The sequence below is a fragment of the Cygnus olor genome, chromosome 27, assembly GCF_009769625.2.
Source record: "Cygnus olor isolate bCygOlo1 chromosome 27, bCygOlo1.pri.v2, whole genome shotgun sequence".
Taxonomy (NCBI): domain Eukaryota; kingdom Metazoa; phylum Chordata; class Aves; order Anseriformes; family Anatidae; genus Cygnus; species Cygnus olor.
Genome location: NC_049195.1, coordinates 183,596 through 210,894, shown reverse-complemented (window position 1 = coordinate 210,894; position 27,299 = coordinate 183,596). Strand labels below are relative to the sequence as shown.

General features: G+C 43.5%; 1 protein-coding gene across 4 annotated transcripts in view; it reads left to right on the top strand.

Moving 5' to 3' along the window:
* LOC121060574 (tetraspanin-15-like) overlaps positions 1-27,299 on the top strand; it is a 68,225-nt gene that overhangs the window by 22,071 nt on the left and 18,855 nt on the right. For 2 of the 4 annotated variants that reach the window (XM_040538483.1, XM_040538482.1), the window contains 4 exons: positions 531-716; positions 16,531-16,605; positions 19,229-19,324; positions 25,678-25,791. In XM_040538483.1, coding sequence (XP_040394417.1) covers positions 531-716; positions 16,531-16,605; positions 19,229-19,324; positions 25,678-25,791 — 471 coding nt within the window. The remainder of the gene's footprint in view (positions 1-530; positions 717-16,530; positions 16,606-19,228; positions 19,325-25,677; positions 25,792-27,299) is intronic. The other 2 variants (XM_040538484.1, XM_040538485.1) reach the window with 2 other exon arrangements.

Here is a 27,299-nt window from a genome sequence, read left to right as displayed (position 1 = left end):
GAAACAGCATCAAGAGCTTTGCTGACTTCCAAAAAGTTCACATTTACTGGTTTCCCTTGGTCAGCTACGTGGGTAACGTTGTTGTAAAAGGAAATTTGGTTAGTTAAACAGGACTTTCCTTGTAAGCCCATGTTGGCTGTGACAAATGACTGTGTTGTCTTTCAGGTGGTTTTCAGTAGCTTCCAGAATACTCTTCTCCATAATTTTGCCAGGCACTGATATGAGCTGACAGGCCTGTAATTACCAGGGCCTTCTTTCTTAGCCTTCTTGGAAACTGGGACAACATTTGCAAGCTTCCAGTCAACTGGGATCACTCCAGATTCCCAAGGCCATTGAAAAATAACTGAGAGGGGTCTAGTGGTGACATCAGTCAGCTCTTCTTGATGAATCCCATCAGACTAATGTGCATCTAGCTGGAGCAGCAAATCCCACACAAGTTGTCCCTGGGGCCTCTTCCACCTTCACCTTTCCCTCAAAGCCTCTGCTTTTTCCCATTGGCACCTGATCCCCATCTCATACTTCCCTTCCAGATCCTTGGCCTCATGATCCTTTGCATCGGGATTTATGCTGAAGTGGAGAGGCAGAAGCACAAAACCTTAGAAGGAATCTTCCTCGCTCCAGCTATTGTCCTGCTTCTGCTGGGCTTCACCATGTTCTGTGTCTCCTTCATAGGCATGGTGGGGAGCCTCAGGGACAACCGGACACTGCTAAAGACGGTAAGGCTGGTGCCACCGCCGGGTTTTCTGGATGATTTCAAGGAGGAAAATTAATGTATCCTAATGAGTCACCACCATCACATACTGGAAGTGTGTGCCCCTTACTGGCTTTAGGTGCTGCTTGATGTTTTTAGCTTAGCCGTGGAGCCAGTGGAGGAGTAACAGGGAGAGGATATATATAAATTGCAGAGCCAGCACCCTGTTATCCTCAGTTGAATGCTGCCCAGCATCTGCAGGAGGCATTGCTGCCTTCCACCTGGGGCAACAAGTGAATTAAGGGCTTAGATCCTGTCTCTGGTGGAGGTAAGGCTCTGCTTAATTTTATTTTAGTTGCAATGATGCCAATAGAAAGTAACTTTGTTTCCTTTTCCATGGAAGTATTAGTAGAGAGGAAAATGGCCTTTGAAGCCAAACTGAAAGAAATCCAGGACACTGTTGCAAAACTGTTCACTCCTAACCTGTTTCCCAAGGGTTGTGTTAGAATTGCAGCATCCAGCCACATGTTCTCCCCTATGCTCTTGGGGTGACATCTCTGCCTCCAGTGAGAAGCATGAGACTGAAGGGGGTTATAAACTGAATTATAGGGCGTTGACGAAGCTCCTCCATCACGCTCAGCCAGGGCTGATATCCAGTGACAAGCTCAGTGCTAGCTCTGTTGGTTTTACAGCTGTGACTGACACTCCCTCAGTGACGAAGTTGCTTTCAGATCAATAATCTGTGCCAGTCCGCAGAGCCTTCCTGCTGGCACATGCATGCCTTGCATACTAATGGTTCACATAACACCTTCCTCTCCTACTAGTTTGAGTTGATAGGTTTATTAAAATCAAACACAGGGTAGTTAGCTAGCTCTCACTTCCACTGGCTTGCAATATTCCTTTAAAAATTGCTCAGCATTTCACACGCGGAGAATCACACAGAATCATCTAGGTTGGAAGAGACCTCCAAGATCACCTAGTCCAACCTCTGACCTAACAGTAACGAGACCTCCACTAAACCATATCACTAAGCCATAAATCTAAACGTCTTTTAAAGACCTCCAGGGATCGTGACTCAACCACTTCCCTGGGCAGCCCATTCCAATGCCTAACAACCCTTTCAGTAAAGAAGTTCTTCCTAATATCCAACCTAAACCTCCTCTGACGCAACTTTAGCCCATTCCCCCTCATCCTATCACCAGGCACGTAGGAGAATAGACCAACCCCCACCTCGCTACAGCTTCCTTTAAGGTACCTGTAGAGTGCGATAAGGTCGCCCCTGAGCCTCCTCTTCTCCAGGCTGAACAATCCCAGCTCCCCCAGCCGCTCCTCATAAGACTTGTTCTCCAGACCCCTCACCAGCTTTGTTGCCCTTCTCCAGACTCGCTTGAGCACCTCGATGTCCTTCTTGTAGTGAGGGGGCCAAAACTGAACACAGTACTCGAGGTGCAGCCTCACCAGAGCCAAGTACAGGGGGACAATCACTTCACTAGCCCTTCTTGGCCACCTGAGCACACTGCTGGCTCATATTCAGCTATCAACCAATACTCCCAGGTCCTTCTCTGCCAGGCAGCTTTCTAACCACTCATCTCCCATACTGTAGCGCTGCTTGGGGTGGTTGTGCCCCAGGTGCAGGACCCGACACTTGGCCTTGTTGAACTTCATACAGTTGGCTTGCATTTTGAACTAACACAGATGAGAGCCCAGATCAGAAAGACAATATTATCTTTGCTCCTGCATTACTGGATGAAATTATTGTTGTTTTCCAATACATCTTGTTCCATGCCACCTGTGATAGGTGGTTTTTACATTGCATTTAAGGTGACTAGGATCAAAACTGTGCGCTGTTGAGGTGTGATACCACCTGGTCCATTCAAGAGCTCAGAATAAGCTGTCTCCTGACTGTGAGTGTTTGGAGAAGTCTCTAAATGAGAGGTCAGAGAAGTCCTGTCCAGGTGACACTTGTGGTATTTAAATAGCCCTGATAGCTTGATAAACAAGCAAACAAACAAACGATTTCTCTATCAACTGACTTTTTTTCTTTCTCTCTGGGTTCTGAGTTATCCCAGTGGGCATTTGCCTGGACTGAATTATATCTCTAGTATATTACCACCTTTTTGCTGTCCATAAAAGCAATTTGAAGAGCTCCATGTTTCTTCATGACATAAGCCCAGATGATATTTTTCTGCCAAAACTGAAGTTATGTCACCTGTGGAGAACTTTATATCTTTTTCCTCTGTCTACCTTTAAAGCTATACAGTATTGTGTTCATTCTATCTAGGATTATTTCCAAAGAAGGATAATCACATCAAATTTTTCATAATATTTTCCTTTCTGTGCTAATACTTAGGATTCGTGGCTAATACTCTTTTTCTTTGGCTGGCTTTGGAAGTGGAAAATTGACACATCAGAGAGTAAGAAATCTCATCCTCATGGCAACCCAGGGCAACAGAAACCCAAGCTGATTAACTGCATTTCACAGGTTGTCAGTCAAATCAATTCTGTGATGGGCATAGCTGAGAAAAAGAAATAATCCTGCCTATTTGGATTGTTGTTTTTTTCTTTTCTCCCTGTAGATATAACCAGCTTCACGCCTGCCATGTGGAATAAATAAAACAATACACGTGCAAGTCATCAAGCACAAAAACCCTTGCATCCCTTTTTGATAGGTTACAAGAAAGGGGATGCTGGTCTCTTGTGTCAAAATACATTGTGTTTTTATTTTTCAGAGGTACTCCGGGCTTCTTGGTCACTCACATTTGGCTGCGGATTGCCACAAATTCATTATCTATTTTCTAGCAGCAGATAGGGGAAGTGATATTTCTAATAACGGATCCAGCCTAATTCGCAGTCTTTGAGCTGTAACAGTTTCCCCCATGGATATGTTCATTTTGATGGGCATCAGCACAAAGAGGAGAACATGACAGCAGTCTTTCTGAGGTGAAGTGCACTTTATCCCAGTAGCCCAAAACAAGTCCCCAGGGAGACTGGGCTGCACTGGAAAGACCATTGCTGCCAGCATGGTTTTATGGCACTGGATTACTTGATGCCTTTATGTGCTTTTACCTGCTCATAGTTACATTGGCTTGAACATCCGTACATGTCATTTTCCGCGAAACCACACTAATAATGATGAGTAAAAAAATTCCCTAAACTTCAAATCAATAATAAAAATTGAATCGTCTCTTCATCTAAAAATACGTCTTGCTAACTTGGAAAGCAGACAGTAAATTCCTCCTATTTAGGAAAAAAATATTTCAGTGCCCTACAAAAATCCATCAACTAGCACTTGACATTAATAACCAACTTTTACAAAGTATTGTAAGTGTGGGTGTGGGCGTGTGCATACTTGTTACATCCTCATTCATCCCAGTCATTTACTGCTATTAAAAGGATTATTGTTTTTCACAGCCTCGTGGACAAAACTCTACCAATGTTTCTCTTGGGCAAAACAGTTATGAAAGCCACCAAACTTCTAACTCTGATTCTTGATGTATTATTCTAATATCCCCCCTGCAAGATTACTACAGCTGAAATTAGATTTTGGTATTAATCTTTTCTTATCTTATTCTCTCAAGACATTACCTGTAATTGCCATAAACATGCACACACCTCTTACCCATGTGTAAACCAGATTATCACTTCTTTAGTTACTTCTCTAATATCCAGAGCACAGACTATTCAATAAAGCCTCCATCTGCTTGCAGTTCTCAGCTCAAGTATATTAGAAAAATTACAGTCAAGACCTAGGGATTTTAGCTGCTGATAGAAGTAATTGGTGTTACAAAGACCTGTGCTTAATAGGTGGGCTAGGAGCTTCTGCTTGGGAATCAAGTTTTAAGTTGCTGTTTGCTCACCATTAAAATGTACAAGGCTTGAATAACTGTAAATTGTCTGATGAAGACAGCTTGCCTCTGTTTTCAGGAAGTTCAGGGTGATTTAGCAAATGGATTGTAAAATAAGTATTTCTCTTACTCAATTAGATGGCTGAGGGGTGTGTGTGGTGGTGGGGGGAGCTGGGTTGATTTGGTTTAAGATCTGGAAACACTATGGAACAGGTGGCTCCATGCAGTTTTTGCACTTGATTACATCCAAATTGACTCTTCTTCATAGTGTTTTTAGAGTTCTTTTTGACAAAAAAGTGTATCATACTCAGCAACTCTTGCCTGGGTGCTTGGTTCCCATGTATTCATCCCATGTATGTTTTGCCTTCCAAAAAGTTACTAAACCCCTGAATTTGCAGAGGCAGTTTCTGTAGAGTTGCATTTGTTTTATGTAGAACAGCAAAGAGATGAGAGTCCAGGTCAGACAAGAAAACCAGCTTTGCTTTTTTTGTGTGTGTCTGTTTGGTGAGCTTCTTGGGTTCTTCCCTTTCTGCCCTGGATTGGCCCAAATTCATCACATGGGGCAGAATTTGACCTTTGGTCTGTGAAAGCGAGAGATAGACCACTGCACCAACTCTTTTGGCCTTTTGGAAGTTGTATATATGTATATATACGTACATATATATATATATATATATATTTGGCTGTACTGCTGTTTCCAAAAGACAGTAATGCCGAGATGTGAAAAGCAAACTCTGGCAACCACCAGAAGCTTTGCCGTTTGTTTTATTTGCAATTCTTATATTTTTTCTCTCAAGGTCAGGCCGTGACATGACTTCCCAAGCAGAGCTTGAAGTGTGCCTTTTCTACAGCTTCTGATTGCACATGTAAATAGAGAGACTAAATGCTAGAAAATGTCATATTTGTCAGGTTTGGAGAGGGGAGCGAATATGGCTGTGGGGAAATGGGTGGCAATCACAGAGCTATTGTGTGAATGGAGAAGTGTCCTTCTCCCAGCAAGACAAATTTCACCTTGAGGACAGTCAGATACTACAGTGATTTGAAGCTTTGCAGCCCTTGCCATTTCTGAATGAAAGCAATCAGAAGAACACGTGTGGAGGAGCACTTTGAGGTCTGAGCTGGTCCAAGCAGCTGGTTTTGTTCCCAATTGCATGGATAAAGGGGCAAAAATTACACAGAAAACCTATGTTACAGCAGAGCTGTGCAGAGCATCCCTCTGCCCCATCACTAGCCCTAATTATTACCCAAGAGCAACAACCTAAAATCAGTTTTAAGCCAGGGGATTTAAAAAATACCAGTAAGTAGCACCTTTCACTTAGTTTTCTTCCATGCCTGGAAACATTGTGTGAAACTATTTAAAGAACTAGTGTTTCCAGGTGCATTGCTTGCCCTTAACCCACTCAGATACTTGATTCGGACTAATTCCTCTTTTTTTCAAGGTTCTGGAAAACGTCTTGGTTGAAAGCAGAGCATTTGCAAGGGGTATCCAGTTCACCCATTTACCATGGAATGCTCAACTCCAGGCCAGCAAAAAGAAACACTCCCTTGAATATCAGCAGTAAAGAGACAAACTCCTGAGGCACAGGGTTTGGAACAGGCATCATCCCTGTGCCATGCTAGCAATGGCTTAAAATGAAAGTCTCATCATGACAACCCACGTGTGGCAACATCCGTGGCTTGAGGAGTTTGGTGAGAATTTGGGCTATTCTGGGTTTGCAAAGTTTGCAGCTGATGGCTGGAGGTAGTTTTTACTGCCCCTGCAAAATGAATGAAGGAGAAACAGGCAATTGAGGAGGCAGCATCCCAATCTGCAGAAACAAAATGGGGTATTTATGGGCAATATGGAAATTCCCTTACAGAAAAAAAATTAAAGCAACTTCCAACGGCAGTGGGATTTGAGCAGCATCTCCTTTAGGCTGTTTTTCAGCTATTTCTGCCCTTCTGGGGAATGAACAAGGCAAAAGAGTTGCCCCTTCTGCTCTAGACACAGCAAGAGACCCTACCACTTGTATTTTCCCATCAACTGCTGCTCCAAGCAGGGGAGATGTGGATTTAACAGAATCACAGAATGTTAGGGATTGGAAGGGACCTTGAAAGACCATCTGGTCCAATCCCCCTGCCAGAGCAGGAACACCCAGATCAGGTCACACAGGAACACATCCAGGCGGGTTTTGAATGTCTCCAGAGAAGACGACTCCACAACCCCCCTGGGCAGCCTGTTCCAGAGTTCTGTCACTCTTACCGTAAAAAAGTTTTGTCTCATATTTAAGTGGAACCTCCTATGTTCCAGCTTGCACCCATTGCCCCTTGTCCTATGACTGGATGTCAGCCAGCAGAGCCTGGCTCCATCCTCCTGACACTCGCCCTTTACAGATTTATAAACATGAATAAGGTCACCCCTCAGTCTCCTCCAAGCTAAAGAGACCCAGCTCCCTCAGCCTTTCCTCGTAAGGGAGATGCTCCACTCCCTTAATCATCCTCGTGGCTCTGTGCTGGGCTCTCTGAAGCAGTTCCCTGTCCTTCTTGATCTGAGGGGCCCAGAACTGGATGCAGTATTCTAGATGTGGTCTCACCAGGGCAGAGTAGAAGGGGAGGAGAACCACTCTCGACCTACTAATCACACTCTTCTGATACACCCCAGGATACCATCGGCCTTCTTGGGCACAAGGGCACAGTGCTGGCTCATGGTCATCCGGCTGTCCACCAGGACCCCCAGGTCCCTTTCCCCTATGCTGCTCTCCAACAGGTCAGTCCCCAACTTATACTGGTACCTTGAGTTGTTCTTGCCCAGATGCAGGACTCTACTCTTGCCTCATTATATTTCATTAAATTTCTCCCCACCCAACTCTGCAGCCTGTCTAGGTCTCACTGGATGGCAGCACAGCCTTCTGGCATGTCAGCCACTCCTCCCAGTTTAGTGTCATCAGCAAACTTGCTGATGGTGCACTCCATTCCCTCATTCAAGTTGATATATTAGTAGTTGATACTATATCGAATAGCACTGGTCCCAGTACTGACCCTTGAGGGACTCCACTAGATACAGCCCTCCAACTCGAATCCATCCCATTGACCACAACCCTCTGGCTTCTTTCCTTCAGGCGGTTCACAGTCCACCTCACTACCCAATCGTCCAGACCCCACTTCCTCAGTTTAGCTGTGAGGATGCTGTGGGAGACGGTGTCAAAGGCTTTACTGAAATTAAGATAGAAACATCCACTGCTTTACCATCATCCGGTTATGTCTTCATAAAAGGCTATCAGGTTGATTAAGCATGACTTCCCCTTGGTGAAGCCATATTGACTGCCCCTAATGACCCTCTTATCCTTGATATGACTAGAGACAGAGCCAAGGACAAGTTGTTCCATCACCTTACCAGGCATGGAGGTGAGGCTGACCAGTCTATAGTTACCCGGGTCCTCCTTCTTGCCCTTTTTGAAGACTGGAGTGACATTTGCTTTCCTCCAGTCCTCAAGCACCTCTCCTGATGCACATGACTTACCAAAGATGATGGAGAGTGGCCTAGCAATGACTTCCACCAGCTCCCTCAGCATCTGCGGGTGCATCCCATCAGGACCCATGGATTTATGGATGTCCAAATTGCTTAATTGGTCCTTAATCCAGGCCTGATCAACAGAGGCAAACTCCTCCTTTATCCTGACTTCCTCTGGGGCCACAGGGATACGGGGCTCCTCAGGACAGCCTCCGGCATTATAGACAAAGAAAGCATTCGGTAACTCTGCCTTCTCTTTATCTTCTGTCACCAGGACACCCACCTCATTCATCAGTGGGCCTACATTGCCTCTAGTGTTAGTTTTATCTGCAATGTATTTGAAGAAGCCCTTTCTGTTGTCCTTGAGCCCTCTTGCAATGTTTAATTCTGAGGAGGCCTTAGCTTTCCTAGTTGCCTCCCTGTATCCACTGACAACAGCCTTATATTCCTCCAGAGTGGCCAGCCCATCCTTCCATGATCTGTAGACTCTCCTCTTCCACTTGAGTTTGCCCAGCAGTTCCCTGTTTAACCATGCAGGTCTCCTGGCTCCCTTTCTTGACTTCCTACCTGTTGGGATGCTCTGATCTTGAGCTTGGAAGAAGCCGTCCTTGAATGCTAACCAACTGTCTTGGGCTCCTTTACCTTCAAGTACCCTGTCCCATGGGATTTCCCCTAACAATTGTTTGAAAAGGCCAAAGTTGGCCCTACTGGGTCCAACAGGGTTACGATTCTGCTTGGTATTCTGTTCCTGCTACATGAGATCCTGAACCCCACCATCTCATGGTCGCTGCAACCAATGCTGCCCTCAACCTTCACAGCTTCAACCAGTCCCTCCTTGTTAGTGAGGACAAGATCCAGGGCACTTCTCCATTTTGGAGAAGTGATTTCAGGTTTTGATTTCAAAAGATGAAGGTTTTGGAGGTCAGGTGTACATGACGTTCTCCAAACCACGTGTTATAATTCAGGACATTATAACCAATAAACAAATGTGGTCACTGGGGTGGCAGTTCTCAGTGGGCCTGCAGTGCCCACTGAGTGAAGAGGAAAACTTGGTAAACAAAGTCTCCTGGTTACAGCATTGCATCAGAAATGCAACCACATTACTGCATCTGAACTCAACCAGGGTCGTCTGGATGAGTTATTACCTTGCTGGTGCAAGGGAGGTCACCAGACATTTTTCCATTCACTTTTCTTTGCTTTCAAGGTAGGTGAAGGTTAATTGGAGGATGGTTTGTGCAAAGCATCACTGCAAACCCCCAATTGCTCTTTGCAGCCTGAGGGTCTCTCTTTGCTTGCTTGGGTCTGAGGCTTGCTGCCCTGTGGGGCTCAGCTCCTTGCAGCAGCAGCAGAGGGTTTCCTCTGGATGTCAATATCAGCAGGTTTCAGCAGTACTGGTTTAAATCCCCCGAAAGCAAATTTCTGGTAATTAGCACACAAATAGGATCCTCTCGAGAAAGCAATGTAAGAAACTCTTTCCCACAGAGGTTTGCTTAGGGATATGCATATATTTCTTTTTCTTGTTAAGCCCGCTGATTATATAGTTCTCTGATTAGAAGCTCTCTAAACAAAACCACCACTTTCTTGGTTTTTCTGCTTTGCTACACAGAGGGGTCAATAAATGAGCAAGCCTGATATTTGTGCAGCAGCAAGTGTTCAGGATTGCTAGGGGAGCTGAGCACTTCATTAGCTCTGGAGCAAACGCTTGGAGTGAAAGGAGCAGAGCCTGGATCTGCTGTGACAGGGCTTTGGGCCAGGCAGGTAGCGATGCTCCTCACAGGTAGCCTTTTGCACTCTGTGTTTGCCTAAGGAGCTCCTCTATGAACTGGACTAAGCATCTGCAGCCCTCTCATTCGTGGGACAGATCTACAATTGCTCAAACATCAAAATCCCAGAAAAATACAGTCAGAAAAAGCTCTCTGCATCTAATTTGTTCTCCTTTAAATCTATTTTTTTTTTCATATATAGTAATTATTATTTAATTTGACTGAGACAAAGTAGGAGCCCCGGAGCAGCAAGAGGAGCTTTCTGCAAGGAGTAGTAGCTGATCTCCTCCATTAAGGGTTAGTCACCTCTTGGCTGGGGCTTTTTAATCACTGCAACATGCTTTAAATGGGGATTCATTTGACTCAGGTTTGGCTCCAGGGGCGAAGAGGGAGCTGGAGCCCTGTAGGTGTTTGTCACATTATTTATTTGCACTTTCACATTGAATTTCTTGCTGTGACCCCATTCACTGTCTTTCTAGGAGCAGGTTGGGAAGGTTTTGCAAGCAACAAAAAACATACTTTATTCTTCCCAAGCTGAATATGCTAAGTATCACCAGCAAACTCCCAGCTGTTGCATTCCTTTATTTTGTGCTTGCTCTTTTTTTTTCTTCTTTTTTTTTTTTTTTTAATCGCAGAACTACATTAGTCATTACAGTAATAACAGCCATCCTTGCAGTGAATTAGTGGGGCTTCACACCTTCTGGAAAGCCCAGTAAATACTGATTTTATAAAGTCCTTCCAAAAATCCTTCAAGTGTGGATTATTTATGGACATGGACAACCAGGTGTTTGTGGTTCTGGTTTCTCACAGGTGGAATTGCAGGGTCATTGCTCTGGGATGTTACCCACCTGCATTGCAGAACACCTCCTTTATCCAGAACATATTAAAAACCTCTTTCACCAGATGGCAAAATCAACGTGGACATTTCAGTGGAAGTATTGTTTGGAGTTGGCATGACTAGATGCCAACAAGCATCTTCAGAGTTACTATCCTTTTCAGTATGATTTTTTTATGTATTATTTTTTAAATAATAGTTATAGCCTATGCTGTATTTTCACTGCCTAAAGAGAACTGTCAGTGGTGCCCTAGCATCCTTCAAAGTTGATGCTACCTATTGTGTGATGATGAGATGCTGGTGAGCATTGGATGAAGTTCAGAAGTTTTCTTTTTGCAAAGTCTGAGATGGTATTAATAGCATCCAAGTGGTTTGATCTGTATTAGGAGGTTGCAGTGCATTGCCTGATGCTTTCTAGAGGATTGAGCTGATTGTGCCATAGAAATATTTTTTTCTGATTGGGGGGGAAAGCAACGGGTACATACATCTTTGGAAAGAGGTGAAATTTGGTTGCTCGGCCCTCAAACTCTGAAATAAGTTAGATTTGCAGACAGCCATCAGTCATGGAACTGTATGGACAGGGCCGTAGGAAGCACTATCCACCCCTATTCATAAAAAAACTCCTCTGTTTTTTTTGGGGGAGGATGAATGTGTTGTAGCTCAACCTGGTGCACTGCAGCATCTGTCTTGGTCTCAAGATAGGAGCAGAGAGTAGCAGGGCTATAGCTAAGGAAGGGTTAACAGCAGTCTCATAGCTGAAAGTCTATAAAAGCCTGAATGAGGGAAAAATTGTTTTCTGTCATGTGAGGGGAGCAGAAAGGGGCAACTGGTATTCAGAAGGGCAGAGCTGGCATCTATGGGACTGGGTGGAGGCAGAGCTGTTGTGTGGAGGAAGGAGCTCTTGGGTAGTCCCAGACAATTATTTACAGGACTACCAGCCATTTTGGGAATAAAAACAGGTTTCTTGTTTATTTAGATCATGAAGTGTAAAGGAAATGTGTATTTTGACTCAAAGCTTGGCAAATACTTGTGTGAAACCCAAGTAGGTGTAGTTATGAGTCTCAGCCTGGGAGGATGGGCAGGAGGGGTGTGTTGCGTGCTGCAGAAATAAAACACCATGCTTAATAAAGAAGGTGCTCTGCAAAGTCTCATTGTCTCCTCATGTGGGCTTTATTGTTTTCATTTAATCTGTGTAGGGGAGGCATTTCTGAGAGATCTTCTGAGATTTTTTTATTTCTTCAAAGCATATTTGAAAGTTCTTTTCCAATGTTGGAATAAACAAGTGTTTGAGTTTTCAGAGGAAGGGCTGCATGCAAGTGCCGTTCAGGAAAAAAAAAAATAAAGAGAGCCATTCTATGTAGGAGAAAGCTTTAACACATCATTATGAAGTAATATCTCTTTAAAAGCACCACATAAAACTGAATCTGTGATTAAACTAGCTGGATGTGGACTTCTGTGCTTATGTAAAATGGGGGATGCCTTCATGGCTGGTCTGGATGAAGGCAGAAGATATGGCAGGCTCTTGCAAAGGGCATGACTTAGAGGCCTCCTAGGCAGAGTGAAAGGTTTATTTTTTACATGCCTCTGCATTGTCCCTTTGCAAGCATGTCAGGTACGTTTCACACGGCTACACTTTTGAGCTGTTCTCCTTTATCACGGGAGGATGACCAATTCCTTCTCTGGATACCCAGGAATATGGCAAAACTTGAGGATTGCCTTACTGCAAACTCCTGTGCTTGCAAAACATGGAAGAGAGGAGAAGGAAGAGAAATTAAACTGCTTGGGTTTTTTTTTCATCTTGGCAATGGGTAGTCCAGATTTTCCATCCTTTGACTACCTCTTGTTGGTGTTAATAGGTCCAAAACCTTTTCTTGTATTGGCATCAGTAGGCTGACTTAGCTCCTTCCCTTGAGAACAAGCCATAGAAATGTATAAAAATAAAATTTGGAGAGTTATTTGCGTGAAGGCATAACAGACCTATTCCAATAGGGTTTTTAATGGTGCCTGTAGAAAGGAAAAAATAATCTACAAGGAGTCTTGTATTAAATAAACATCACAGATTTCTCTTGTGCTTTTATGTCATTCTATGAGCTCTCTTCCATCCTTGCAGCTGCATCCTTTCCCCTGCTCATCCCTGGCAAAAAGAGCATCCTTCTACCATCCCAAATCCCAGTAGGGTCACACTTGGGCTGAACACATGTGAGCCTCCCATGACCATAAGTGTCTTGAGGGCACCTGTGCTCAGGGTCGAGCAGATCCATGCAAGGAGCCTGCAGCTCCCTCTGTGGCTGCAGGCTCCTTGCATGGACTGACTCCTGAATAAACCCCTGAATCATCATTCAAACTAGTGCATCCAACCTTCCCATGGTTCCTACCTACACCCTAATTCATGGTGATCCTTTCGGCCTCACGTGAACATGTTTAAGCTGGAAATTTGAGGCAGCTGCATGCTGCTCATGGTCTGGAAATGAAACACCAGCAGGTTTGCACTCCTGTATCAGCCAAAACCCATGTCTAGAATTGTTTGTTATGTACCAGCTAAGTATTTCAGGTGTTTTTTTAAGCTTCTGGGAGAATAAACTTCGCAGCAAGACATTCTATCTCATATACAGAGGTGCCGTCCTAGAGGATGTATGGGAAGGGACTGCACCAGACAGCCTATATATTGCTTATGCAAAGTAATGCTAATGAATAAGGTTGCTCCCCAAACTGGAAGGAGACCTGTCTTTAAGCTAGGGTTAATTCAGGTCAGGATTCATAGATGGCCAAGGGCGTGAGGAGCACCTTTGCTCTGGGATAGTCAGGGTGAAGATGCAGAGCACGGCCCCTGGGATCTCTCCTCCCACTCTTGGTTTGGCTTCCAGAGAGATTAATGATGAACAAAACAGAGCTGGAGACTGTTGGAGGAGGAAAGGAGCAGCTCAGAGCTCTGCTGATCACAGGAATAGGGGTGATTAACCTTTTTGTCAAAGTATTTGAGGAAATTAAGCAGTATAATTTATTGTGAAATTTTAGATTGATGGGCTGTTTAAATGGAACTGGCTGTGGCAAGTGTTAATTTGTTAAGAATTGAGAATTTTTTGCCCATGCCAGCCATCTTGAGCAAGATGAATCAGCAGCTGAGGGTTTTTTATTGGCTATTTTCTCTGCATGAAGCTGTGTTTTGCTTCACACTGGGTAATGGGTGAGATCCTCAGGCATCTTCCCCATCCCTCCACTGCAGTATTTCCCACATTTCAGCAACATCAGCAGCAAAGCCTGGCTGGAAGGTCATATTCGAATCATAGAATCACTTAGGTTGGAAAAGACCTTTAAGATCATCAAGTCCAACCATTAATATTGAGGAAGCACAGCCACTTGCTTGCCCTGTGCAATTGCTTCAGTGCACAGGGAATATTTTTGCAAGAATGGGGGGAAAAACAGCTTCTTGGCGTATTGTTTTATTTTTTTAAAAAAACTTTTTTTGTGATTTTTTTAGCTTGTTGCAAACCTGCAGCAGCTCAAGGCAGGATTAAATGCTGTTTAATGTGGATTTTTGTTCTTTAATTTATGCTGCTGGAGTCTTTTTAAGGAAAAAAAATGCTAATTTATCCATGTGCAGTCTGACAGACATCAAGGACTGCAATGCACTTGTTAAAGAGATAATCACAGATGTTGCCAGCAGTTTTGCCCTTACATGTGTTCCAGTTACCAGCGGTTGCTGCAGTCCTTGGAAAAGCAAAGCAAAATGCCACTTTCTGCTGTGTCTATGCAGCCAGTGGGGGTTCGCATGCTCCATTCAGCCATTATTTGGAATAAGAACAGCCAGTGTTCATTCAGGCTGCACTTTTGCAAGGCTTACACTGGAGACTGGGGTTGTAGTCACTATTCTTTTAAATCCTCCTTAAATTAGGGGAAATTGTGTCCTTTCTGGAGGCAAGGTTACATATTGCATGGTCCAGGGAGAGCTGGGCATCACCTGTGTGACTTCCCAGGTTGGCAGTTTAGCGCTTGTAAGGAATTGCAGTAAACCTCAGCCAGCTTATCCCTTTCCATGTCTGTCTTCCCAAGTAGTGCTAGCACTTTTCATCCACTTACAAAGACCGTGAGCTATGCTCTTTCTTCAGGTTTTCTCTTGGAAACTGTGGATTTTTCTGGCTGTGAACCTCATCTGATGAAGTATTTGAAAGCAGTCATTTTTCCAATAGCCAGGTACAGCCAGCATCCCATGGACATATGCAAAATATGCCCACATTTGTTTGTAAACCAAATGAGACTCCTGGATATTAAATATTAGCCTTGATTTCAATATGCGTGGAGCAGGCTGAATTGTATTACATAAATCTTTCTTTTTATATCTTGACTTGACAAGCTGTACAGCAGAAACACAGACCACAAGAAGGAAATAGAGTGTTGAACAAAGAAATCAGTGTGCAATGGCCAAAACACTGGAAAGAGGTTGGTTAGCAGCCCAAAAATCAAAAAGTTTTCTCTTTTCTCACAGTAGAAGTATTGATAAGAGTTCACACCTTTTTTTTTTCCTTTTTTTTCTGGTAAATGGGGTACAAAGCGCTCATTTTTTTAGAGTTTAGCTAAAGTTGAAAATACTGAAAAAGCAGAAAAATGTTTCCAAAAGGTGATTTCCTCTCTGTCTCACTGCTTGCCACCTTGCTGTAGCATTGCATGATCTATACATGCCCTGTTTGGTAAAACTATCAGCCACGTCACCTTGGGCTTCTTACCAAATCAACCTCTTATTAAACCAGTATAGATGTGTGCACTTCTTGCGTATTGTCTCTGCCTACGAGAGAATGGGTACTTGGTCAATTGTATTGCTTAATTATGAGATTCCCTTCCCAGTTAAATCTGGTCAAGATAAACTGATTTAGATGGTGATGAAAGTGGTGCTGCTTCTGCAGTGGGATTACACTAGTTGGCTCTTAGCAAACGAATGTAGTGCAAAACTCAGCCAGGGACAGCTAATTAAACCCCCTGCAGTTCTGGGTTTGGCACATTAAGTGGCGTGCTGCTGCAGTGTTGCTTTGGTTTTGCCAAACTTGGGAAATAATTTCTGGGTGTGCTTTGTAAACAGGCTCTGCTGATAAGCCAGTGGTCAAAGTGAATATCATGGTAATAAATTACCTCCCCCCAATTTATTTTTTTAACTTGCTTTTAGATTTTTAGCTAGTTACCATGGTAACTTTCCACCTTCCTTTTTCTGGTGAGCGTCCAAAGTCACAGATGGAGGTAGCCTTGGGGAGACGTATGTGAGCCAAGCGAAGCTTTGCTGTCTATCCTCTGCAAAGTTGGATGCAACCCCATATGGGACATCTCAAATAGGGACTGAAGCTTTACGAGACTGATGGGTGTAGGCTGCAGGAATACCAGACCTCCTAGTTTAAGTTGTTTGCTCCATCAGCACATTGATTGCCAGCCTAAATTTGTTGCCACAATGAGTTCTGGCAGAGATATGAGTTACTGCCTGTACTCTGGAGATGGCTGACCCTACATTGGATGTCTGACTTGGAAACATCAGTGTTCAAACAACCACTGGCATTCCATCACAAAAGGTGTTGACTTTTCTGTGGACACCTATATCCACTCAAAGATAACAATTGCCTCCACTGCATCTGTTTTACCCGTGTCCCCATGCAGAATTTGGCCATCCAGATTGCATTTGGTTTCTTTTTTTTTAATTCATACTTGCTTCCTGCCACTCATTCTACATGGGAGCAAGCTTAGGACAGAGATCTTCAGAAGAGATTTGCAGCTCTCTGGAGCAATCGTAATGAACTGGTCTGATTTCTAAGTGTTTCTAAGCACCTCATGGTTTCCAGGTCTCCCTCTTCAAAGTTGACTGGTAGCCAGCACAGCCTTGCTTGGAGCAGGGCTAATCCTTCTCTTTTTTTTTTTCTTTTTTTTTTCAGTTCTTCTGGGTTCTTCTGGTGATCTTTCTCATGGAGCTGCTGCTGATATGCATTGAAATCATCTTTGAAAACAAGGTGAGTGCGATCAGGAGGCTGGAGAGCTGCACATTTGTTTAGTGTGGCAGCATACTGCAGCCCTGCATGTCATCAGGGAAAATTTCCTTCTCACCTCGAGTATGTGTCCATGTATGTCCTGAAACTGGAAGATTTTCATTTTTCTTGCTCTTCTTGGGCTGTGCCTTGCACTCTGGAGCTGCAGTGGACCTACAGCACCACCCAGAGCTCCTGCCACAGTGGCAGCTCCCATGCAGCCAAAAATTCTTTTTTTTTTTTTTTTTGAGAGGACTCATTAAGTTCCTCACCTCACTTTTGTTAACTGCTGGCTTGTATTTGCAAGGACAGGATTGAGTTACAGATGAACTAAGTAACATTGGTGAACACTTCCAATGCATGTCCTTTCTGTCTGTCCACATTCTGCTGAAGAAACTCTGCCATTTTCAATTTTATTTTAGCATTGTAATTGATCAAATGATGAAATATCAAATCTCAGTTTCTGCTGGCTCAAAGAATGTGCAGACCAGGAGAGCACCATCTGAAATATGTACTTAGGGACTATAAAAATCAATTCACTTTTGCACAAACAGCTTGATGCTTTCAAACCTGTAAAGGTTGGTTGGCTATGGATAGTTTGAGGATTTAGGTACTTGGTGATTCCCAAAGTGGAAGAGAGGCAAAGGAGGAGGACATTGCCTTTTGGATGCTGCATCAAACTTTGTCCAGCAGATTTTGAGAGCTCTCCAAAACTCTCCAGTCCTGGGAAAATGAAGGGTATTGGGTCACCAGCAGGGAGACATGATTCTCTAAGGAAAATCAGCACTTGAGTCTTTCCCATGTATAGAAAATCAATATGTGTTGGCACACAGTGGCTTTATTTTCATGAAAATTGGCATGAAATCCTCTGCTTTGCTCCAACTATCTACCTTTGTCCGCCAGTATGGGTGTTCAGCACCATCTTGTGCTTCAGACATGTTGCATGGAATCCATACAGAGAGGGGATCACAGCTTTGTGATTAAGCTCAAGGATACAGTAAAACCATTGGTGTGTAAATTGTCCCTTAATTTAAATTTAACAGGCAATATCAAAACCCAATTAAAAATCAAACAATGAAGGAGAGAGAAAAGAGAGATACGAGTTATGAATCCATTTGACCTAAAATTGTTAGGAGGCGCAAATCTGCATTTGCAACAATGTTTGTTTATTAAACTTGTTAGAAAGATTTAATTGGTTTTAGTATTAAATAAGATGGGGGGGAGGGGGCAATGAGGAATTAATTTGGTGGCCTTGTAGCCATTGAATATTGAAATATACCCTGTTGATATGCAATTTTATTTTTTTTTGAGATTATTGAAGATAACTGGTTTGGTGTCCTTGAAGCAAAGTGAGTGGAGATGTCTCATAACCAGAACTTAATGATTTAACCCTGCAATGTTTAGCTCCAAACTTGAAGTCAAGATTTAATTTGAGACACTGCCCTCTAGACTGATGTCTTCTTGGAGGGTGACAAGATTGCAGGGTGAGCCTACCTGGGGGAAAAAAGCAGGGAACAGTAAAGCTCAGGCATTGCCTGTTGTGATGGTTGTAGCAGTGGGAAAAACAGAAATTAACATTTTAATAAACTTCCACATGAGCAATTTCTTAAAGGCTTTTTAAGTTCCCCTTCCCTGATCTCTTGCTGTTGGCAGGCTTTGTTTTCTACTCTGATATGCCTTCATTTTTTTTTCCCCAATGTTCTTCTTCCTGTTCCCAGTTTGCCCAACCGCTAATTTTCATGTCAGAGTGAATTATGAAGAACAATGTTTTCTCCCCCCTTCTTTCCCCCTGCTTCTAACTCAGAAAAGGTTCCCTTTTCCTTCATTAATATATCTGCCTGGTGCTTTGTCAGGAACCAAATGGCAAACCTGTGCTGTGCTTTGGCTTTGCATAAGACACTTTGAGGCTCTGCTTCCAGCTCACTAATAAGCTTTCCATTCATCTGTGAAATGCATTTTTCATTCAGTTAGTCTTTCATTCGAAATGCCTGATGTGTCAAAGTGTCCTCAGAGATACAGCACAGAGAGCATCAGGGAGAACCCAGACCAGTTGTGCTGCTGCCTCTCCAGGCACAATTGAATTGCTGGATGATTTGTTGGGATTAGCAGTGATTGAGGGCTCTTATGAGGTCTCTGCTCCTGTGTACAGCTCATCTGAGGGAAATACCACCACGCAGCTGGTGGAGTTGGCTATCACGAGACATTTTGCCTATTACAGCTGCTCCTAATGCTTGTGAGGGGTTACAGTTATGTCGGTGGATGGGATTTGAGGGCTTTAGGGAGCTCCCAAAGAAGTCACCCTAAAAATTCGATTTAATATGCAGCATATAGGAAAAGTCAAATGAGTAAAGGATCGCTTTGCCGGATTAATTGCAGCATGCAGGCAACAGAGAGATGCTATGAGATGCTGCTAACCAAGAGAGCTCAAAAATGATGAATTTTGCACTAAGAAATAGAGTTGTGACATCATATGAGTTAGATTCTTATTCTGGTAACAGCTGGTAAAGCTTGCTATGAAAAGATTTCTCTGCATCTTTTTCATGGTTTGTAATATTTTCACATAGTCTGTTCCATATGTGAACTGTGATTTTGCTTTTTCTGTCCCCAGATGAATGCAGTATTCCACTCCAACATCCAAGAGGGCATCCGACACTATTATGATGACCTCGACTTCAAGAATATCTTGGATTTTGTACAAGAAAAGGTTTGATTTTGCACAGGGGACAGCACTGGGGAGGTCTGCCTGTGAAGTTTTTCAAGCATATTATACTGCTGTGAATGGGAAACATAATGAGTGATTAACTTTGTGCATCATTGAAGCAGAAGCATTAATTTTCACTGCTCTTTTAGATTTTATTTCTTAAAATCGTTGAATATCCCACGTTGGAAGGGACTGATCATCAGGTCATAGAATCATAGAGTGGTTTGGGTTGGAAAGAACCTTAAAGATCGTCTCATTCCAACCCTGACACATATCACTAGACCAAGTTGCCCAAAGCCCCATCCAGCCTGGCCTTGAACACTTTCAAGGGTGGGGCATCCACAGCTTCTCTGGACAACCTGTTCCAGTGCCTCACCACCCACACAGGAAAGAGTTTCTTCCTTATATCTAATATAAATATGTATGTTTTAGTTTAAAACCATTACTCCTTGTCCTATCACTACATGCCCTAGCCCACTTTACATATTGGAAGGCTGCTCAAAGGTCTCCCTTTTCTCCAGGTTGAACAACCCCAACTCTCTTAGCCTGACTTCATAGGCTCTGAACATCTTTTGTGGCTCTCCTCTGGACCCACTCCAACAGGTCCATGTCTTTCTGATGTTGGGGGCCCCAGAGCTGAACACAGTACTCTAGGTCATGTTTCATTCTAGGTGGAGTCCAAGTCCTGGCTCCACACAGGAGCACACAAAATTCAACCATATTTGTAAGACCATTGTCCAAACACTTCTTGAACTCCAGCAGGAGTGACCACTTACCTGTTTCAGTGCCCAACCACCCTCCCGGTGAAGAACCTTTTCCTAATATCCAGCCTGAACCTCCCCTGCCACAGCTCCACGCCGTTCCCTCGGGTCCCATCGCTGTCACCAGAGAGCAGGGAGCAGCGCCTGCCCCCCGCCTCGCTCCCCTTGAGAGGAAGCTGCAGGCCGCCCTCCGTCTCCTCTTCTCTGGGCTGAAGAAATCAAGTGATCTCAGCCACTCCTCCTCCATCTTCTCCTCTAGGCTTTTCACCATTTTTGTTGCCTTCCTTTGCATGCTCTCTCATAGTTTGATGTCCTTCTTTTACACTGGCACCCCAAACTGTGCACGGTGCTTGAGGTGAGGCCTCACCAGCACAGAGCAGAGTGGGACAGCCACTTCCCTTGAGCAGCTGGCAGTGCTGTGCCTAAAGCAGCCCAGGGTACGGTCAGCCCGTTTGGCTGCCAGGGCACACTGCTGGCTCATGTTCAACTTGCCGTCAACCAGAACCCCCAGATCCCTCTCCGGGGGGCTGCTCTCCAGCCTCTCGTCCCCCAGTCTGTATGCATAGCCAGGGTCACCCCGTCCCAGGTGCAGAATCCAGCGCTTGCTCTTGTTAAACTTCCTGCGGTTGGTGATTGCCCAGCCCTCCAATTCGTCAAGATCTCTCTGCAAGGCCTCTCTGCTCTCAAGGGAGTCAGCAGCTCCTCCTAATTTAGTATCAGCTGCAAGCTTACTTAGTATGCATTCCAGTCCTGCATCCAGATCATGTATAAAACATTGAAGAGAACTGGCCCCAAAATGGAGCCCTGGGGAACCCCTTTAGTGACTGGCCATCAGCCCGATGTAACCCTGACTGTAACACTTTGAGCCCAATCCATCAGCCAAATGCTGAACCATCATAATATCTCTCTTAGCAAGGTGATTCATATCTTCATTTGAATTGCTCTTTTTGCCTGGCTTTGCACTGTGCTGCTCTCCAAGCCTATTCCACAGGTGGTTTTGGCCAGCCTGTGCTCTTGTGAGAACTATGAAGAGCATGTTCAGTTCTGTAATGGAGCACAGACAAGGAGACCCCACCCATTTATTTATATTTCCCATTCCTGGTTGAAAACTGCCTGATTTTTTTTATTGCTATCACAAACTGCATGGAAACAGTAGGTGTAGGAATGAAATAGTATGTGCAAAAGCTGCTTTGGGAATGTGGTAACCCTTAGGCCACCTTAGATAACTTTCTTTTCTGGGACATGTCATCTGCAGCCAGGCAAGCACTTCACTGATTGCTGATAATGTGTTTCCACATGGTAGCTGTGAGGAGAGCGCCTAGCTTTCCATGGGCAGCACTGCAAGCTGCCCCATGGACTGGTGAGAGAGGTGCTAGTCCGCACCTTATCTGGTGTTGGGGCTTGGCAATTTTCTCAAGCCAACCTGCAGTTCGATAAACTATTCACCTTGCAGCTGTCTTTTTTTAACCAAACTTTTGATATGCCTCTGCCACTGTTGCCTCGTATTTCATGCACTGCGTAGTTTTTTGAGTTGCCTGTGGTTGCTAGTCCTGCTTTTTATTAAATTAAAATGCCTTCCTAATTACTGCCCTCTACCTCCAGCTAGATGTTTCCGACAAGCCCCTTCCCTTCCATCTCACAAAACCCCAGGTAATCATGCTTCAGCAAAGCAATGATGCATCCCTCCAAGTACACTGAAAAGCCAGACTGAGGGAATAATCCGTGATGTGGTACCACTCAGAAACAAAATCCCTAATTTATACACAGGATTAAGGCGAGAGATTGAGTCGTGTTGCCAGCAATAGGTTATTGATGAAACTCTGCCTTGCTAACCATTCTCTGAGAAGCTTTTTTGCTGCAGTATAGTTTAGGACACACTTCGTATCACACATGCATTCAGCAGAGAGCTTGCAGACCTAATTTAAAGTCAAACTTGAAGATTTGTCCACACCATTAAGAGTATGGCCAGTTTGGACAAGTATGGTTGGCTCTAACATATTATATGTTTTTCCAGTAAAGTGAGGAGCTGCTCCTGGGAATTAAGGGAAAGTAGATTTGCTCCTGTTTTGAGCGAGGATATGAAGTTTGACTGTTATTTGTGTTATTGTGAAAGGAAACACTCGGCTCAAAGCATTTGATGAAGTCTTTGAGGAAAAAAAAAAAAAAACAAAGTGGAAAAAGCAAAACCTCAAGATCTAGGAGAGGTAAAAGGGAGAAATCACATCCAAGCTGCATGCTCACAGCTTGGTTTTGCCAGCAGAGCTGCTTTTCAGAGCTGCTTTCTCTCACCTCAGGTTGATTTCTCTCCTTTCATTGTGGGTTGGAGCATCATAAATATATGAATCTTATCTCTAGCTTTGAAGGAGACCAAGAAGCTCCTTCCTCTTTGATGTAGTTGAAATTTAAGGCTGGTGGTGACCTCCACACTCCCCTCTCTTTTTAAATACCTACTTCTGACTCTTGGAGTTGTCATTACTGAACCAAATGCATTAATAAAACTGGGAGAGCTCTAAAGGTTTCAAGACTTGACTGATCTCAAGAAAGATCTTAATCTTTTTTTAATCTTAATCTTTTTTTAAAGTTTGGCTCCAAACTCTCTAAAAAGGTGCTGTAATTCAGTCCTCTCTGTATGAATGATAAATGGATGCTGCCACGAGCCAACACAAATACATGTGGGAGCCATCCTCGATGAGCCCTGGCAAGGAGGTTAGACCACAGATCTCCAGATAAAGCAGATCTGTTTGCGGGAAGGTTTCTGTATCTCCAAACAAGCAAGGACTAGGCACTTATCATATAATCCTACCCCCTTTTTATGATATTTTCCTGTCTACTTCCTCACTCGAGTTTTTGTTTAAGTTTTCAGGGGGAGATATTCATCTCATAGTGTCTCCCTCTGTACTTAGAAGTTATGGCTACTTCTAATATTGCCGGTAAGTTTTTAGCATCCGCATATTTTCTTTTGTAGCAAGAGAAGGAGCTTTGCAAGAACTTGCAGCTCATTGCTGTGAGTTTTTGTATTAGAGTATAATTTGCAAGCCAGGTTTTTGTATTAGAGTATAATTTGCAAGCCAGGAACAACAGCAACATCAGCAATTGAAATGCATCCTACTGAGATAGGAGTGGGGAGAAGCAGTGCAGAAGCATAACTTCTTTTAAGAGAGAAAATCGCAGCATTCTTGCATTCTTGCTGTTCTAGGCATTATGCTCAGCAACACTTGGATTAGATAAAAAAATGGTGAAGTTGCTGATGCCAGTGGTCTCATAATGACTTGGACTTGGCTCCTGTGGGGCTTTTACAAGACCTGAGCAGCCCGGACCACCTTGGAGGGATGAAAATTTGCATCCAGTCTGGAAGGATTGCACCCAGGCTTGGTGGGTTTTGTTTGTTTGTTTTTTTTTGTTTTGTCAAAAACAGGCTCAGAGCACCGTATTATCACCATTTAGTGCTTATTATTGCCATTTTGGGGGTAAAAATCTTGTCTATTCATTGGTTACCTGGCACACAGCTCATTTAGCTCAGGCAAAACCATGCTACGGCCCTTAGGTATTAAATTTTGCTTAAACCCTCTCTCAAGCAATGCTTTGAATTACAGCTGACTGCTTCCAAACATATAAACCAGTATCATACATTAAAATAAGTAATTATGGTCCTTTCCTAAATAACAGATGTACATAGAAATGCCAGACAGTAGTTATTACATTACCCTGATTATGGCACAAATAAGGTGGTTTTACCTGCTAACACCTATTTGGTCTTGCTGCCTGTGAACAGGAAGATATTGAAATAAATATGCCTTAAAAATAATATTTACACTTTTATATTATTTGTTTTTGCTGAACTACTGCCCTTTGTACCCCATGGATGCAAGGCTGGAGACTAAAATGACTCAGTTTGCTGAAAATCTCTAACTGCAGCTCTGTGCTGCTCCTTGCTTTGTGTCTTTTGAATGGTTTGCTGAGTGCAGGTGAGTGCACTGCTGAGTGCAGTGCTGAGCAGCTCCAACCTCAGAGTAAGGCTTGGAGAGCTGAAGGTGTTATGCTTGCAAACCTGCATCTTTATTCTTCAGGTAGAATAAAGGCAGCTTCCACCAGTGTGGCTCGTTTTAGTGCATTGCTTTGAGGCCACTGTACAGGGCTATGGTCATTAGCCATAATAAGCCTGCATGTCAGGGGTTGTAGCAGCAGTACTTGATGCATAGCACTTCTTGGACTTTTTTTTTTTTTTCCTCCTGTGTGTTAGCCCTCTCTGAGGTCTGGGAACCAATATGAAAGTAAAACACAGACCCAGATCTGTCTCCACTTATGAAAAATAAATCCAGGCACAACAGCAGTTCAGCCTAAACCTCTCTTTGCAGAGAAGAAAACACCCTGGTGAGGCTTCCCAGCAGTTAGTAACACTCATTACAATGATTTTGTACCAATTTTTGCAGAATTATAAAAGCAAATGGAAGAAACTTCTTTGCAGCACGGGAATACAGAGCAGGGTAGGAATATCCAATATCCCTTTACGGGTTTTTCTCTCCTCTTTCCGGACAAGTTTTGCAAGCTTGTCTCCCTCGCTGATACAGATGGGATTAAAAGTAATAGAGGAATTAAAGGTAGGAAGTTAGTAATTAGTTTTCAATTTGTGGGCTGGCAGCTCCTGGCCATATCTGCCCATTTGGGCATGGGAGGAGGCCATGAGGACCCAAGGAGCTGATGGCTTTTCCTGCTCCTTTTTGTCAAGTATTGCCACCAATCTATGAGCAGGAGATGGAACAGATACTCATGGGGTATTAATTAAACTTGTCCTGAAAACTGCTCCTTGGAGACACTGGTGCTTACAGAAATGGGGAAAACCTGGAATTTTCTGTCTTGTCAAGCACACACACAGCTCTCCTGCCCACTTCAAGCTTTTCTTTCTGGGGGGAAATGTAAAGATTCAAGCTTGTTTAGCAAGAGAAGGGATGATTTGATATGTAATAAGCCCAGTTTTATTCCACAGAGAACAGAAAATGACTTTCATTAAACTTTTTTTTTTCCCATTATACAAGAAGTAGAAAAAAAGAAGCTTTTTTCATTTGTAGCTGCAGCATTTGATCTCTAATTTAACTTAATGGGAAGAGAAATCCCTGTTAGACTGCAGAGTATTATTAGCATACTGTTGAATAACACCAACTAGTTGAGCAAAGAAATACATTTATTCAAGGTGCTGAAATAGCCATCTCTCCTGCACACCCCAAGAATAGGATGGATTAGTTACCTATAATTAAATCATCTGGAAGAAAGCATGAATGAGCCTGATCTTTCCTGGTCCTGTGAAAGCCAGGATGCCTCCTACACATGCATGCACATCTCTATACCTGCTACACACTTCTAAAATGGGGCTAAACCAGGCTAAACATCTGCTTTAGCTTTTTGTTTGTGTGTTTGTTAGTTTTTAATGCAGAGTCTTCAGCTTCCTGGAAAGTAAGAAATAACTGTGGATCTCTTTATAGTAGCATTGCAAAACAGCACTGAAGATTCAGTACAAGGCTGGAGAGGAGATGCATCAGTGAGTTGGAAATGTTGAGGTTTGCTCATCTGCATGTCTCACTCTTTCCTTTTCTTTTGCAGTTTTCTTGCTGTGGTGGTGATGAATACCGAGACTGGGAGGTTAACCTATACCACTCGTGCAATGGCAGTGGGCCACTTGCATGTGGGGTGCCCTACACGTGCTGTATCAGGAAGGTAAAGCAGCCAAGGCATGGAAAGTTTTTACTTCTTGTTTCTGTACTTGAGTTTCGTATGAATTGTGTTGCCATTTTGAAAAGTGGTTTGAGACAGCATCAGCATTTCATGCTAAAGAAACTAAAATATACGTATATATGGGTTGCACTGCATTTTAGTATGGTCTGCTGTTTTAATGCAGCATAAATAACAAAGAACTGGGATATTAATTGCATTTGTATTGTGCCAAGGAGTTGTTAGAAATGCTGAGTTCCCATCTCTCTACCTACTATGGGATGTAATGCTTTGGAGGATGGTTTTGCAAAGACTTAAATGCTTGGCTGTATCACAACGTGGATCCAAGTTAGCTGTTGTCCTTTGTTTTCCTCTGCAAGAGCATACATTTCTCAGCCAGCTGCCACAAGGTTTAGCAGAATGGGGTTCATGTTTGCTGGCATCTGCTTGTAACAAGGAGGTTTTGAGGGTTTTGATGTAAGTGGAGCCAGGAGAGGAGTTCAATTTGCACCCTTGTGCAATTGAATAAAAAAAGTCTTGTGAGCAAATGCAACTCCAAGGCTGCATTTCTGACATGCTGTGAACTGGGACAAGGTCTCCCCTTGGAGGGAAGGTTGGGTGTGTTTGCCACTGCATGACCATGAAGGTTTATTAAACTGATTTTCAGAGCTGCAAGCCAAGATTCTCCTATGTAGTGCTGCTGAGACTAAGCTAAGTGCTCTCACACTGTTTTGCTTAATACAATGGTCTGCCTTGTTGCAATCAGTCTAACTCATACTGAGGGAAAACAGAAAAGCTCAGCCAAGGCTGGGTAAAAAAGTGCAAATATCCCTGGCTACTGTGCCTAAAAATGATATCCATGGTGCTAAAAATGAGTTACTAGCATAATCCTGACTTTAACACTAGTGATGGGCCCTGGGAGTCCAAGAGCCCTGAGTTGGAGGACCATGACTGGGGAACAATAAATTCTCAGCCAACTCTGAACTTGTGAAGGATTTCCTGCTCCAGCTAGATGCACATTAGTCTGATGGGATTCATCAAGAAGAGCTGGCTGATGTCACCACTAGACCCCTCTCAGTTATTTTTCAATGGCCTTGGGAATCTGGAGTGATCCCAGTTGACTGGAAGCTTGCAAATGTTGTCCCAGTTTCCAAGAAGGCTAAGAAAGAAGGCCCTGGTAATTACAGGCCTGTCAGCTCATATCAGTGCCTGGCAAAATTATGGAGAAGAGTATTCTGGAAGCTACTGAAAACCACCTGAAAGACAACACAGTCATTTGTCACAGCCAACATGGGCTTACAAGGAAAGTCCTGTTTAACTAACCAAATTTCCTTTTACAACAACGTTACCCACGTAGCTGACCAAGGGAAACCAGTAAATGTGAACTTTTTGGAAGTCAGCAAAGCTCTTGATGCTGTTTCTTTCAGTATCCTTCTGGACAAAATGTCCAGCATACAGCTAGAAAAATACATGCTACAAAGGGTGAACAACTGGCTGACAGGCTGGGCTTAAAG